The 17,092-nt window shown below is 42.1% G+C and overlaps 1 protein-coding gene across 2 annotated transcripts in view; it reads left to right on the top strand.

The window, feature by feature from the left end:
• The window catches only part of LHFPL2 (LHFPL tetraspan subfamily member 2), a 195,878-nt gene extending 188,803 nt beyond the window's left edge, over positions 1-7,075 (top strand). For both annotated transcript variants that reach the window (XM_066381704.1, XM_066381703.1), the window contains one exon: positions 2,956-7,075. In XM_066381704.1, the coding sequence (XP_066237801.1) occupies positions 2,956-3,212 (257 nt within the window). In that variant the 3' untranslated portion in view covers positions 3,213-7,075. The remainder of the gene's footprint in view (positions 1-2,955) is intronic.
• The last annotated feature ends 10,017 nt before the right edge of the window (positions 7,076-17,092 follow it).

The following is a 17,092-nucleotide window of genomic DNA, read 5'->3' on the forward strand; positions in this document are numbered from 1 at the left end:
GCCCCAGAGGGGCAGAGCATTTATTGCGCTATTTGGGGCTTGCCAGGTGGATCCTGGTTGGGGGCACATGCAGGAGTCTGTCTCTCTGCCTCCCTGCTTCTCAGTTAAGAAAAGAAAAAAAAAAAGTGGTTTTTATATCAATACAACCACCTTATGAGTTAAACATTAGCCTATTTTATAGGTGTGGTATCATGCTTAGGTTAAAAGACTTTTCTAAGGTCACCCAGCTCATAAGTGTCAGAGGATGGATTCAAACCTCTGTCTTACTCCCAATTCTGAGCCATCTCTTAATTTAGTGAGTCTTTGCTGTGGTCCATTATCTTGCTGGTTGTTCTAGCTCATACTAGACTACTGGGGCTTTTCTGCTGTGCGATTTCCAGCCTTGGCACTGAGGCCAGACACCCACACCAAAGACTGCTGGCTCAAGACCTTGCACATTCTGGAGTGCCAGCACGCTCTCCACGACTGCCTCATCCCAGGGAAGTCGCTCTCTGCAGTCCCTCTAACAGCATCTCTCCCACATGCCTCAGGCTGCTGCACCTCTCCTCTGTGCTTTCCAACACTGGATCACATTTCCCTAGCTACACCGCGCTGCCTGCCTGCTCCCAGCTCCCAGCACTGTGACCGGTAGAGAAATGGAGGACTGCAGGGTTATAGTGCTGCTTTTGTGCAGCACCTTGATGTAGAAAATAAGTCTACGAGCTGATTCCCTATATTGCACCCTTGCTTAGAAGTTCCCATGGCCTTCAGACTAGAACGGTGAGATTCACTTGGGAAGCAGGGACAGTCAGACCTCTAGTGATGAACTGCCATGCTTGGCAAGAAGCTGCCACCACAGGATGAAGACAGCTGTATGAAAGGTGTGGTCTGCGGTTTCAAACACAGTCCCTGGTCTGCCTTCAAACCCAATACTAACAGAGATTCAGTCATGCTCTTTCTGTAGGTTAGTTGCTTTAAAAATGACTTGGGGCCCTGGCTGGCTGGCTCAGTGGTAGAGTGTCAGCCTGGTGTGTGGAAGTCCCACGTTCGATTCCTGGTCAGGGCACACAGGAGGAGCGACCATCTGCTTCTCCACCCCTCCCCCTCTCCTTCTTCTCTCTCTCTCTCTTTCCTTCCTGCAGCCAAGGCTCCAATGTTGGCCTCGGCGCTGAGAATGGCTCCATGGCCCCCACCTCAGGCGCTAGAATGGCTCTGGTTGCAATGGAGCAACGCCCCAGATGGGCAGAGCATCACCCCCTGGTGGGCATGCCAGTGGATCCCGGTTGGGCACATGCAGGAGTCTGACTGCCTCCCTGCTTCTCACTTCAGAAAAATAAAAAAAATAAAAAAATTTTAAAAAGACTTGGAAGCTTTGGTGTGGTAAACTCAGAGAACTTTAGTTAAGGTAGGAAAATAGAAAAGAGAATTGAGCCAAGATTAGTGTATGAGGATAGAAGCTATGAAGGTGTCCTTTTTGAGAGAAAACCATTTCATCCCTGCCACATAGCATACAGGTACCCCTTGCAGCATCCCTTCTGCAAAGAAAATTCACTGGGTAAGCTCGGGGCCCTCTGGTTGCCTCTGTCATTTCAGGTTCCAGACATCCTTAGAGCAGCCAGGACTAAGGTGAGGCAGGTGAAGTGCTCCTTCTCAGGTTCCCACCAGCACCTGCGAGGAACCATCTCCTGAGACCGGGGGCCTCCCTTGCCTCACCTTAGTCTGGCCCTGGAGTAGTGCCTAATCCACAAGGCTGGCAGGAAAAATAACTCAGTCACACAGTGGCAATAAAGTGTAAGGATTAGAAAAGCGGACGTTTAGTATGGCGGGGTGGTGTGGTCCGCAGAGTGGAAACCAGGCTTACGGCGGGGTGGTGTGGTCCGCAGAGTGGAAACCAGGCTTACGGCGGGGTGGTGTGGTCCGCAGAGTGGAACCAGGCTTACGGTGGGGTGGTATGGTCCGCAGAGTGGAACCATGTATGGTCCGCAGAGTGGAAACCAGGCTTACGGCGGGGTGGTATGGTCCGCAGAGTGGAACCATGTATGGTCCGCAGAGTGGAACCAGGCTTACGGCGGGGTGGTATGGTCCGCAGAGTGGAACCATGTATGGTCCGCAGAGTGGAAACCAGGCTTACGGCGGGGTGGTATGGTCCGCAGAGTGGAACCAGGCTTACGGCGGGGTGGTATGGTCCGCAGAGTGGCGGTCTCCTCGAGGCTGAGTTCACCTAACAGCATTCAGACAAAAACATTCTTAAGTTTGCAAATGTTTTTTGTTTCTAAATGTACGTGTAAATGTAAATTCTGTCAAATGCATACAATTGGTTGTTGGTGAATGCCATTAAACAGACTCGTGGACTTGTTTAAAGCATTTGATGTCAGGTTAAGATCTGGTGTCTTGCATTTAACCAGGGTGACATCAGATGGTTCTGTGTGAATTCCCTTAGTCCACGGGTTGGTAGCCTTTTCCTGAAAATGGCCAGGTAGTAAATATTTCAGATTTGGCAGGCCATAGGGTCTGCTATGCAACTGCTCACTCTGCTGTTCAGCACAAAAGCAGCCACAGGCAATCCATAAATGCATGCGCATAGCTGTGTTCCAGTCAAACTTTATGTACAAAAACAAGGCCACACTTACTTGGTCTTAGTTTGTTGACCTCTGCCTTAGACCAGAAGGGAAATGCTCACCTCAGTAAGAGCCCCTCAAGAAGAAATAGTAACAAGTTCATTTGCTTTTCTAGAAGAGAAATTATTAGTGGGTGCCCAAACATGTACAAAAGAGGCTAAAAACAGTTCTAATAAAATGATGATGGTTCTTGACCAGGTCAGATTAGTTGTACAAAACAGTCCCTGACACTTAGCTATTGCAGAAAGGATGCCACAGCCCAAAGGAGGCAAATCAAGTAACAATGACAACAAATCTGTACACTCAGCCTACATGTGGAGCCGTGGGGGTCTTCACCTCTCTTCTTTCTGCCCCACAGGCCTGTTCCTTATCCTCGGTCTGATACTCTACCCTGCTGGCTGGGGCTGCCAGAAGGCCACTGCCTACTGCGGACACTACGCGTCAGCCTACAGACCCGGAGACTGCTCCTTGGGCTGGGCCTTTTACACTGCCGTCGGGGGGACAGTCCTCACCTTCATCTGTGCCGTCTTCTCCGCACAAGCAGAAACTGCGACATCCAGTGACAAAGTGCAGGAAGAAATTGAAGAGGGGAAAAACCTCATCTGCCTCCTTTAATTTGGAAGAGACATTAATGCCATTCTGTTCCTTATAAAATAATTCACCCTGGCTCCGTCGTTTTGAGTCAAGTGAAGAACTAGCCTTTACCTACCACAGCCACCTTCCACAGCCCTGAGCCTCACCAGGACCAATGAGAGGCCACACATAGCAAAGCAGAGTGACTGGCTACACGTGAGGGCGACAGTGCAAATGACAAAAGCCAGACATGACGAGTACTGTCAGACTGCATCCCCCTGCCCCCAGGCTCAATGAAGGATAATAGTCTAAACCGTTAAAGCGGCATTTCCCTGGGAACAGAAGAGACTTGGCCAGATCTACTGGTTGTTCTGAGACGTGTTTCTGCCACTGGCTTGGAGGCCGCTGGCAGATGCTACAGGCCTGCGAGCATCTCTGCCTCAGAATGAGGTCTGGGGTTTTTGTTTGCCCCTAGTTCTTTCAAGTTGTCTCAGTGGGAGACTACAGTGCAGACTAGACACTTACTGGGGACAGGATATGCTAAAGGGCATAGCAAGACAACGTAAGTACGACAATCTCTTGCTTAGCTCACCATAGGAGGCAAGGGACAGTGTAGAAGCCTGTGTGGAACTTATTTGAGGCTGAATTTCAGGGTCAGGTGAACCAACTGAGCTGTCACTCTAAGATCAAAAAAACATACAGACATATAAGATCAAGAGAATAAAAATACAAAATCCTGCTAGTGGAGACGAATGAATTCCACTTCCCAGAGCCAGTGGAGCAGCAGTCCTGGCCCAGGCTCCTCCTCCAGCAGAGAGCACATGCTTTCCTCCTAGGGCTGGGGCCGCACTGACTGCACAGGAAACCTCACTGTGTCCTCGTTCCAGGGACAGCGGCCTCCAAGCCAGCCGTGGCTCATTCCGATGCTCCCTGGGAGGGCTTGCCGGACCTCAGCACTGCGGAGAGACCTTCCCCACTCTCTGCTAACCATGCTGTGGTCAGCTATACTTCCAACCCCAACAGCAGCAAAATGCCATTCTGTGCGTTAAAAAAATGGAGTTAGTCATGGGACTTAAGTCTTTCTCGTTGCTGGTGTCCATCTGAAAGCAGACTGAAATAACATTAAATTGCTGCAAATGGTGAGCTGCATCAAAGGCTTCATTCCCAGGAAAGTAGAGTAAAAGTTAATACAAAAAAAAAGAGCTAGACCAAATTCATAGCACCTGCCTATACTTGTTTACAAAAAGAACCAACTACCCCTGTTAAAAAGGGTCCGAGTGCTTTCAATCTAGTCTCTATAAATTACTGGTAGCATTGATTCAAGAAAATAGTATTAGCCATCACCTCAGATTTACTTTGGAATGATCAAAGTGGCCAGAAAGAGCCCGGTCTTGTATTACCCCAAGGCCAGAACTGCAGACTGATACAGAAACACTCCATAGCAACTTCAGCGAGTGAAATGGACCTGCAGGATTTCTAGAAGTATTAGATCTCTCTGGTTTTATGAATCTGCTCGCTTGAGGGCTTGTTTCATTTTGAAAATTGAACAAGTAATTGCACACCATGTTTGGGCAAGGTATTGTATACTAAGGGCCACCAGACATAGAACCAAGATTCAGATTTTACAGCCTTGCCCAAAGTGGATCTCTTAAAGCTGTGTAAGTCTAAAATCTTGCAGGGTATACAAAAACTAACTGCTTCATGTTGCGATGGAATGGAACAGCTCGAGTTTTACTCCATTCTGGCCTTTGGCCTGACCCAGAAACCATCTTTTCCTATAGATTAAAAGCTAAGAGCAAGAGGGTTAGGGGTATGAAACAGCCCTTAACGAGTTCACCATTCTTTGTCCAAAGTTCAGAATAAGCAAAATGTCAATCCTATGACTTTCTTTGAAAAGAGAGAAATATCCTCATAGCAGCCAGAGGTAAGGGCTCAGGAAACATGACTGCTCTCTCCATGACACCACACAGATGCAGGTTTGGGCTGCTGTGCCTGATGGAGCATTACTGTACTAGCCAAGTCCCAGTGCCACCACAGGAACGACCTTTCAAACCCTGACAGTATATTTCATTTAAAAACAATATGCTTCAGCAGGCAAATCTTGATAAAAACACAAATTTTTCTTAAATGTATCATCAGAAGATTCACCCTACTTTTTTATTCTGTAAAAGATAGAGAACCCCGTTTCTAACATTAATTTATACCCTCGCTCTCCTTATAGACAAGCTGTCATAAACCTGGAGGATTCTTTGAGCCAGTCCCTCATCTATACTGCCCAGATGCTCTCTGGCTAACGTGGTAGTGTATCCCAAGTCACCCTGATCCCGGAAACCACAAGTGAAAATGTGACCTCTCTTGGCCAGAAGAAGGTCACTTGACAGTGTTTACTTCATTAGTCTGAATGCTACAGGAAACAAAACAGACATGCACACACGGACCCCAAACCACTAGAAACTACCTAAACACTGACTTAGTAAGCAGAGCAGAGATTTATTTCTCTAGCAGAGAAAGAGTAAGAGTAATGTTGGGCCTTTTAAACCTTCAGTCCATCAGCCAGGCTTTGGTTAGGATGAATAGAACATCCAAAATCATGCTAGCCTAGAGCCTCTAGATGAAAACTGCAGAGCTGACTAAAAACCACTGAATATGAGGAATATGTTAGAATGTGTTAAAAAAATAATAATTTGATTGTTGACCCACACCCATTTTTCTAATAAATTTCTATCAATCACCTAATCACCTCAATCTAAAAATCTAATATACCTGGACCATTACAATTACCAGAAAAGTCTTATTTATTTTTGCTTGCATTTGTGCTTAAAGTTTTGTAATGGGCTGGGCTTCTCAATGAACTCCAAGAAGGCAGAAATATTTGCCTTGGATTCTTTAAACCTGTGTGCTAATTCAACAATGTTACATTAATTATGTGAGGGTTTTTGTAAAGTTTTCAAACATCTGTGGTGTAATGATTGTTAAAACATGTATTCTGTAAAGTGCCATAGTCTTTTTTTTATGTGTAGCATATTTAAAAATATATATATATATATATTATACATACACAAGTCTGTGTGAAAGATGTGCAATAACAAAGGTGTATGTATGTTTTGTTTTTTGGAAACTGGACAGGCATCAGAACAGGGAGTGTTTCTGTTTTGGCAAAGGAGAGTTAAACATTTTTGCCTTTATGGCCTAGTATTTAACCCATAACAATTTTAATGCTACACAAACCTATGTGAAGAAAAGACTGGTATGAAATCATTTTTTCTGGGTCTAAATTAAAATAATCACTAGATTTATGTGAAAGTTAAGCTGGCAAGCCAGGCCCAGTTAATGCTAGTCTTTCATGTGAAATGTGAAGCTGCCCTATTGCCTTTTCTGTTATTGTGATAACTAGTAGCTGGTACATAATCACTAAGGAGCTATTTTTAAATGTGCTTTGATAGACCATGTTAATGCTAGACCACTATTTAAGGACTGATCTCCTCACACCTTAGCCATGAAGAGTCTGGCTTAGAACAGACCTTTCTGTGCAATCCCACTCGGCCACTGGAAATCCCTGGCCACCCTTGTATTTGGGCAGCAAGGACTCCCAGGGGCCAAAGGTGTTAAAGGCACGACTGGGATTTCTTAGACTGTGGTGGAAAGTCCTGCCAAGGCTGGGGGGTCATTAGGTGCTTTGTAGGAACTCAGCACCACTTGACATTCAACAGCCACTTGAGCCAAATATAAAATTGTATTTACCGTAGATGGACTCAATCTGAGCCGTCAAATTTGTGGTTATCCTATTGTATTGTAAACTAATACATTGTTTGTCTAGCATTGATTAGGTTGCTGTGCATATGTATTTTCACAATGTGTTCCCTTTCTCTCCACAGAACTGAATTAAACCAGATTTTGCAAACTCATTCTGATTCTTTCAAGTCTAAGTATATTCATTTCAATATGATGTGTATAATTTGATCAAGAAAAGAGCTATCAGTCAACTTTATTTTAAACACTAACATGTAATATTGATGGTAGGAAAAGGATATTCAGGTATTTTAACTATTCCATTCATTAGTCACATATATATCCCTACCTTAGGTTAGCTTTAACTTCAAAATTGGTACTAGATATACTTCTTCCTTGGTGAGAGGCATAAATGTAATTATATTTATACACACACACACATATACATAAACCCCTCTCAATTACTATACTAATATCTTAATTTTAAAGTAAAATTAAGAAATATAAGGCTTTGGCTGGTTGGCTCAGTGGTAGAGCTTCAGTCCAGCATGTGGATGTCCCAAGTTTGATTCTGGGCCAGGGCACAGAGGAGAAGCGCCCATTTGCTTCTCCACCCTACACCCCCCCTTCTTTCTTTCTATCTCTCTCTTCCCCTCCTGCAGCCAAGGCTCCATTGGAGCAAAGTTGGCCTGGGCGCTGAGGATGGCTCTATGGCCTCTGCCTCAGGTGCTAGAATGGCTCCAGCCGCAACAGAGCAACACCCCAGATGGGCAGAGAATCGCCCCCTGGTGGGCATGCTGGGTGGATTCCGGTCAGGCGCATGCGGGAGTCTGTCTCTGCCTCCCCGCTTCTCACTTCAGAAAAATACAAACAAAAAAAATATAAAAATGATTTAAAACATTAAAAAAAGCTTTACAAAATAAATATATAAATGGCAAAGAAAAAAGTCTACTGAAGGCCACATTCTCCTATTCCAAGAAAAACACCAAAATGAAAAGCCAAACATGGAGTAACCACATTGTCTAAAAGTAAATCTGCCCATAAAAAGCCTCATCAGAGGAAGCATTCTCAAAGATGACACTAACAACCCTTTTCATAAACTCCTCCTCAACTCTCCGTATTTCATGAAGCACTGATAGAATGAACAAAGATAGTTATTTCTTCTCCTGATTAGGACCTGTGACTGCTGAAACTGCATTTATACTTTGGTTTCTTAACATACCTGACAACTTCCAGGTATCTAATAGAAACCAAAATTAAAAGCTGACAAAATTATCCAACACTAAGGGAAAAAATTTTCCAAATTATGATCTAAATAATCTGAACAAGATTGGAAAGTTTCAGTTGCTTTTGCAGCTGTTATTACATCTTCTGAAAAATTAATCCACAGGATGAAGGACCTTGGCTTTACATTTCCGCAGCGGCCAGGAACCCTCACGTGTGCCTCCCACTCATCTGCAGCAGTTCTGCAGGGGACGGGCTCTCCACCATTGCTCTTCCTGGAACATACTGCACTCCACTGCTAGTTCTCCTTCAGGTCTTTGCTGTACATTAAACCACTTAAGAACAGTCTCGACTTTGCTTAGTATTTCCTTTAAGTGGGTTATTTCAGAAATTTCCAACAATTCAGTACCTTTTTCAACCCAAACACTAAAGAATAAGGACATCAAAGCAAACTTTTAGCCTACTCTTCAAAGCAGCAAGAACCAACAATTGTCTTTATTTCATAACCCCTATCAGCAGCTGAGTCCTGTCTCTGAGGCCATCCTGATGCTGTCCCTATCACTTTCTTCTTTCCTGCAGCTTCCTCCTCACTCAGAAGAGTTCTGGCCCTGGCCGGTTGGTTCAGCGGTAGAGCGTCGGCCTGGCGTGCGGGGGACCCGGGTTCAATTCCCGGCCAGGGCACACAGGAGAAGCGCCCATCTGCTTCTCCACCCCTCCCCCTCTCCTTCCTCTCTGTCTCTCTCTTCCCCTCCCGCAGCCAAGGCTCCATTGGAGCAAAGATGGCCCGGGCGCTGGGGATGGCTCCTTGGCCTCTGCCCCAGGCGCTAGAGTGGCTCTGGTCGCGGCAGAGCAATGCCCCGGAGGGGCAGAGCATCGCCCCTGGTGGGCGAGCTGGGTGGATCCCGGTCGGGCGCATGTGGGAGTCTGTCTGACTGTCTCTCCCCATTTCTAGCTTCAGAAAAATACAAAAAAAAAAAAAAAAAAAAAGAAGAGTTCTGCAATATAAGTCTTTAATTGTGAACTGCTCACTGTGCTTAGGTACACAGGATGTAGATAAAGGCATAAATAAATAAGAGAAAGTAGTAAAACCATATGAGAAAAGAAAAATCAATAGAAAATGTAGATATTTGCAGTTCTTTGGCTTTTTATGGTAAAAGGGCCTCAAAAATCTAACACCTGCAGGCAAGCAGTCCACCAAGTGCCCCCCTGTTTGGGGAAACCACTCTAATCGATGCTCAAGAGATAAAAGCCTAAGTTAAGGCAAGTGACAGCAAAGACAATGAGATAAATTAGACAAATGTTAGAGAGAAAGAATGAACAAGTCTGGTGACTGATTAGGAGGGGAGGGGGGGGGGGAAGTAAAGAATCCAGGATGTCTCCCAGGTATTTTGTTTGGGCACAGGATGGGAAGAGGTCCCACCCCAAGATCAGGAATCCAAGTGAAGCAGGGACAGTGACGGAGGGACAGTTTGGCTCAGACTGCCAATGGAGAAGTCCTGTGTGCACCTAGAAATACATTGTGCAGAGAAGACTAGGTTGGAGACAGGCATTTGGGAGTCATCAATACGTATGGGCAAATACTAAGTTTTTACTACGGATGTTCTATGTGCAAGTACTGTGCTAAGCACGTCATATAGTTCATTTATTCATCAAAACTCTGATTAGAAACATTACCCTCATTTTATAGATAAATTAACTGTCACAAAGTAACTTAATTGAAATTAAGTAACTTGCCCCAGGTCATAAAGCTAGTAAGGTGGCAAAACCAAGACTCAAGTACAGGTTGGACACCCAAGTCTGTAGTCTCAGACAGCTGTAGTTTCCTTCTACCAAGAATAAACAGGGTGAGAAGAAGCCCATACAACCCCAGGACACCAACATCTCAGTGTAGTCAACTGTTAAAATAACTTCCAGTTATAATTCCAAAAAGATCACACCATAAGATGACAACTGATGAAAATACGGCTCTTTCCTCCCTTTCACAGAAAAAACATAATTTTTTATACTTTTGAAGTTGACACCATGTGCCTGCATTTAATCCTGAAAACAGACACAAAAATTCATTGGGTATTGGACAGTGGTAAAGCAAATGACAGTTTGACAGTTTTCATTATTTTATTATAAATAATCTCATCCAGGGTAAGCAGCCAATATAATTACATAAGAGGCATATCTTCTTTATAGCAATACTAATAATTAAATAAGGATTTGTCTTCAATTAGTTTCTCTAAACATACATACAAAAGTGAAAGACCATTTAGTACAGGGGTCGGGAACCTATGGCTCGTGAGCCAGATGTGGCTCCTTTGATGGCTGCACCTGGCTCACAGACAAAAATCTTTAATAAAAAAAGATAACGTTAAAAATATAAAACATTCTGAGACCTGAAGATGGCAGCAGAATAGGCACACACACAGACTCCCAGGTCACACCACCGAACTGGATTATAAACTAATTTATGAACAATCAGCGTGAAAAACCAAATCTGGACTACAAGAACAGCTCTCAAAAATCAAGGAGCAAAGAAGAAGCCACAACAAACCTGGTAGAGAGCGCCTGAATCTCCCCTGCTTACAGGAATGGGGGGGGGGGGGTGAGGCTGGGCTCTCAATTCCAAGGAAAAGAGCAGTAAATACTGCTCACAGCCACTTTCCTGGTGACCAGGAAATGAGGTGTGTTGAAAGGGCCCACTTGTCTTCCAAAAAGAAAGGAGAAAGAGAGAGACGGATGGTGAGGGGGAGAGGAATATAGGTGATGACATAAAAAGCTGATTCATTCAGTGCTGGAGGCGGCCATAACTGGGGGAGGGGCTGATCCTTCCACAAAGCAAAATACAAAAGTACTTCCAGGTCACAGAGATACAGACATCTCTCCAGCTCCAATCAGCGCAACAAGACACAGCTGAAAACAAGAAGTGGGGAGGAGGGGCAGTTACTCAGGTCTCCATGGAGATCTGAGATACACCTGCCCCTACTGAAGCTGAGAAAGCAACCCACCCCCAGAGAGATTAACTGGCAGAAGAGGACTTCAGAGCCTCAGGTCACACCCACCGCATTCCTGAATACAGTTTCAAATAAGCCCCCTGCTGAGATCAGCAAACAAGACAATCACCTGTTGAGAAAACAAACAAATCAAGACTTCAAAGCGGCACAAATCCTAAAGTGAATTACAAATAATAGCTGATACCAACCCAAGAAGACTTAGAAACAACACAAGTAAAAACTAGAGGCAGACAACACCAAGCCTAGACTCAACCAGCTCTACAAAGAAAACACCCAGACACCCAGGCACAATGAGAAGACAAAGAAGTGCAATCCAACTGAAACCACAAGAGAGACCTTCAGGAGATGAACTGAGTGATATGGAAATAATCAAACTTCCGGATGCGGAGTTTAAAATAATGATTGTAAGGATGCTTAGGGATCTTAGAACAACAATGGATGGTCATCACGAACACCTAAATAAAGAAATAGCAAGTATAAAAAGGGATATTGAAATATTAAAAAAGTCTCAGTAGGAGATGACAAACACAATATCAGAAATGAAGACCACACTGGAAGGAATTAAAAACAGGATGGATACAGCTGAGGATCGAATCAAGTTGGAGGACAACTGGAATGAAGGCATGAAAGCAGAGAAGAAAAAAGAAAAGAGATTCAAAAAGTCTGAGGAAACCCTAGGAGAGCTCTGTGACAACATAAAGAGTAATAACATCGGCATCATAGGGGTTCCTGAAGAAGAAGAGAAAGAACAAGGGATAGAGGCTTTGTTCAATCATATCATAGCTGAAAACTTCCCTAAATTAATGCAGGAGAAACTCTCACAAATTCAAGAAACGCAGAGAACTCCACTAAAAAGAAAACCAAAGAAACCTACGCCAAGACACATCATAATTAAAATACCAAAGCTAAGTGATAAAGAGAAAATATTAAAAGCTGTGAGAGAAAAAAAGGCTATCACCTACAAAGGAGCCCCCATAAGGATGACATCAGATTTCTCAACAGAAACACTCGAAGCCAGAAGGGAATGGCAAGAAATATTCAAAGTAATGCAGAACAAGAACCTACAACCAAGACTACTTTATCCAGCAAGGCTATCATTTAAAATTGAAGGAGAAATAAAAAGTTTCCCAGACAAAAAAAAACCTCAAGGAATTCATTACAACCAAACCATTGCTGCAGGAAATGTTAAGGGGCATGGTGTAAACAAATCAAAGTGGGAAAAGAATATAGCAAAAGAGGAATACAGCTTTAAAGAATAAAATGGCAATAAACAACTACATATCAATAATAACCCTAAATGTAAATGGATTAAATGACCCAATCAAAAGACATAGGGTAGCTGCATGGATAAGAAAACAGGACCCATACATATGCTGTCTATAAGAAACACACCTTAAAACAAAAGATGCACATAGGTTGAAGGTGAAAGAATGGAAAAAAACATTTCATGCAAATGGAAATGAAAAAAAGCTGGGGTAGCAATACATATCTCAGACAAAATGGACTTTAAAACAAAGAATATAGTAAGAGATAAAAAAGGCCACTACATAATGATAAAGGGAGCAATCCAACAGGAAGATATAACTATTATAAATATCTACGCACCTAATATAGGAGCACCTAAATATATAAAGCAGACTTTGATGGATATAAAGAGCGAGATCAACAGCAATACTATAATAGTAGGGGATTTTAATACCCCACTAACATCACTAGATAGATCCTCAAGAAAGAAAATTAACAAAGAAACAGCAGACTTAAAGGACACACTAGATCAACTCCATGTGATAGATATCTACAGAACCTTTCACCCTAAAGCAACAGAATATACATTTTTTTCAAGTGCTCATGGTACATTCTCTAGGATAGACCACATGTTAGGGCACAAAAGTGGTCTCAACAAATTTAAGAAGATTGAAATCGTATCAAACACTTTCTCTGATCACAATGGCATGAAACTAGAAATCAACCACAACAGAAAAGCTCAAAAATTCTCAAACACATAGAAACTAAATAGCAGGTTGTTAAATAACGAACGGATTAAGAATGAGATCAAAGAAGAAATAAAAAAATTCCTAGAAACGAATGATAACGAGCATACAACAACTCAAATTTATGGGACACAGCAAAAGCAGTACTGAGAAGGAAGTTCATAGCACTACAGGCACACTTTAAGAAGCTAAAAAAAGCTCAAATAAACAACTTAACCCTGCATCTAAAAGAATTAGAAAAAGAACAGCAAGTAAAGCCCAGAGCCAGTAGAAGGAAGGAAATAATAAAGATCAGAGCAGAAATAAATGACATAGAGACTAAAGAAACAATACAAAGGATCAATGAAACTAGGAGCTGGTTCTTTGAAAAGGTAAACAAGATTGATGAACCTTTAACTAGACTCACCAAGAAAAAGAGAGAGAGGACTCAAATAAAATTAGAAATGAGAGGGGAGAAATAACAACTCACACAACAGAAATACAAAGGATTGTAAGAAAATACTATGAAGAACTGTATGCCAAAAAACTAGACAACCTAGATGAAATGGACAAATTCCTTGAAACATACAATCTTCCAAAAATCAGTCTGGAAGAATCAGAAAGCCTAAACAGACCAATTACATCAAATGAGATCAAAACAGTTATCAAAAAACTCCCAACAAAGAAAAGTCCTGGGCCAGATGGCTTCACAACGGAATTCTACGAAATATTCAAAGAAGAACTAACTCCTATCCTTCTCAAGCTATTTCAAAAAATTCAAGAGGAAGGAAGACTTCCAAGCTCCTTTTATGAGGCGAGCATAATTCTGATTCTAAAACCAGGCAAAGACAACACAAAGAAAATTATAGGCCAATATCTCTGATGAATATAGATGCTAAAATCCTCAACAAAATATTAGCAAACCGGATCCAACAATATATGGAAAAAATCATACACCATGATCAAGTAGGATTTATTCTGGGGAGGGAAGGCTGGTACAATATTCGCAAATCTATCAATGTTATTCATCACATAAATGAAAGGAAGGAGAAAAACCACATGATAATTTCAATAGATGCAGAAAAAGCATTTGATAAAATCCAGCACCCATTTATGATCAAAACTCTCAGCAAATTGGGAATACAGGGAACATACCTCAACATGACAAAAGCCATCTATGACAAACCCACAGCCCAAATCATACTCAATGGGCAAAAATTAAAAGCAATCCCCTTAAGATAAGGAACAAGGCAGGGGTCCCCCCTTTCACCACTCTTATTTAACATAGTCCTGGAAGTCCTAGCCACAGCAATCAGACAAGAAGAAGAAATAAAAGGCATTCAATTTGAAAAAGAAGAAGTAAAGCTATCATTATTTGCAGATGATATGATATTGTATATAAAAAATCCTAGAGTCTCACAGTCAAAAAACTACTGGACCTGATAAATGAATTCAGCAAGGTGGCAGGATATAAAATTAACACTCAGAAATCAGAGGCATTTTTATACACCAACAATGAACAGTCAGAAAGAGAAATTAAGGAAATAATCCCCTTCACTATTACAACAAAAAAAATAAAGTACCTAGGAGTACATTTAACCAAGGAGACTAAAGACTTGTACTCGGAAAAGTATAAAACATTGATAAAAGAAATCAAGGAAGATACAAACAAGTGGAAGCATATACCATGCTCATGGTTAGGAAGAATAAACATCATTAAAATGTCTATATTACCCAAAGTAATTTATAAATTCAATGCAATACCAATTAAAATATGAGTGACATACTTTAAAGATATAGATCACATATTCCAAAAATTTATGTGGAGCTAAAAGAGAACAAGAATAGCCTCAGCAATCTTAAAAAAGAAGAATAAAGGGAGAGGTATCACACTTCCTGATATCAAGCTATACTACAAAGCCATTGTACTCAAAACAGCCTGGTACTGGCATAAGAACAGGCACATAGATCAATGGAACAGAACAGAGAACCCAGAAATAAACCCACAGCTCTATGGACAACTGATATTTGACAAAGGAGGTAAGACAATACAATGGAGTAAAGACAGCCTCTTCAACAAATAGTGTTGGAAAAATTGGACAGCAACCTGCAAAAAATGAAACTAGACCACCAATTTACACCATTCACAAAAATAAACTCAAAATGGATAAAAGACTTAAATGTAAGCCTTGAAACCATAAGCATCTTAGGAGAAAACATAGGCAGTAAGCTCTCTGACATGTCTCGCAGCGATATATTTGCTGATTTATCTCCACGGGCAAGGAAAATAAAAGATAGGATAAACAAATGGGACTATATCAAACTAAAAAGCTTTTGCACAGATAAAGACAATAAGAACAGAATAAAAAGACAAACTACACAATGGGAGAATATATTTGACAGTATGTCTGATAAGGGGTTAATAACCAAAATTTATGAAGAACTTGTAAATCTGAACACCAGAAAGACAAACAACCCAATCAAAAAATGGGCAAAAGAGATGAATAGACACTTCTCCAAAGAGGACATACAGATGGCCAATAGGCATATGAAAAAATGCTCAACATCATTAATCATTAGAGAAATGCAAATTAAAACCACAATGAGATATCACCTCACACCAGTCAGAATGGCGCTCATCAACAAAACAACACAGAATAAGTGCTGGCGAGGATGTGGAGAAAAGGGAACCCTCCTGCACTGCTAGTGGGAATGCAGACTGGTGCAGCCTCTGTGGAAAACAGTATGGAGATTCCTCAAAAAATTGAAAATCGAACTGCGTTTTGACCCAGCCATCCCACTTTTAGGAATATACCCCAAGGACACCATAGAATGGCTCCAAAAGGAGAAATGCACCCCCATGTTTGTGGCAGCATTGTTCACAATAGCGAAGATCTGGAAACAGCCCAAGTGTCCGTCAGAGGACGAGTGGATTAAAAAGCTTTGGTACATATATACTATGGAATACTACTCAGCCATAGGAAATGATGACATCGGATCATTTACAATAACATGGATGGACCTTGATAACATTATACGGAGTGAAATAAGTAAATCAGAAAAAAAACTAAGAACTATATGAACCCATGCATAGATGGGACATAAAAATGAGACTCAGAGACATGGACAAGAATGTGATGGTAACAGGGAGAGGGGTGGAGGTGTGGGGAGGGGCCAAGGAAAGAGAGGGAGGGAGTGGGGGGAGGGGAGCGGCACAAAGAAAACCAGATAGAAGGTGACAGAGGACGATTTGACTTTGAGTGAGGGGTATGCAGCATAATCAAAGGTCAAAATAATCTGGAGATGTTTTCTCGGAACATATGTACCCTGATTTATCAATGCCACTGCATTAAAATTAATAAAAATAAGATTTAAAAAAATATATAAAACATTCTCATGTATTACAATCCATTCATTTCCTACCGCTCATGTTCATGGTTGCGGGTGGCTGAAGCCAATCACAACTGTCCTCCAGGACAACACCAAATTTTTATTGGATAATGCATAATGTACACGGGTCATTGTATGGCTCTCACGGAATTACATTTTAAAATATGTGGGGTTCATGGCTCTCTCAGCCAAAAAGGTTCCTGACCCCTGGTTTAGTAAGTTAATACTGCTGACAAGCGGGCAGTAGGTACTCACCCACATGTTGTTGGAGCTAGGCCTTGGTCTGGACACATCAAAAATACACGGTGTAATTTTTTTTCTTGATTTTTTTCCCCTAGGAGCCTTGTCCCTAAAAGATAGATGTAAATTACTGGAAATGTGTAAGGATGGAAAAGAAACAGAATTCATCACGTGGCTGAAGCACCTCCTACTTGGCAGTAGTCAGGGAACATGGGTCTGGCTGCCCCTCGCAGGAGAGGCTGGCTGCTCTGCCATGACACTGTTCTCACCGAGTGCTCGGAAGAGTTTCCTACTGCCCTATAAAAATGGGCCAATAATAGAAATGACATCATAGGTTTGGGTGAGGAGTAAAGTGCCAGCATAGTCT

This window comes from Saccopteryx leptura, chromosome 4 (genome assembly GCF_036850995.1).
Source record: "Saccopteryx leptura isolate mSacLep1 chromosome 4, mSacLep1_pri_phased_curated, whole genome shotgun sequence".
In the NCBI taxonomy this organism is placed as follows: domain Eukaryota; kingdom Metazoa; phylum Chordata; class Mammalia; order Chiroptera; family Emballonuridae; genus Saccopteryx; species Saccopteryx leptura.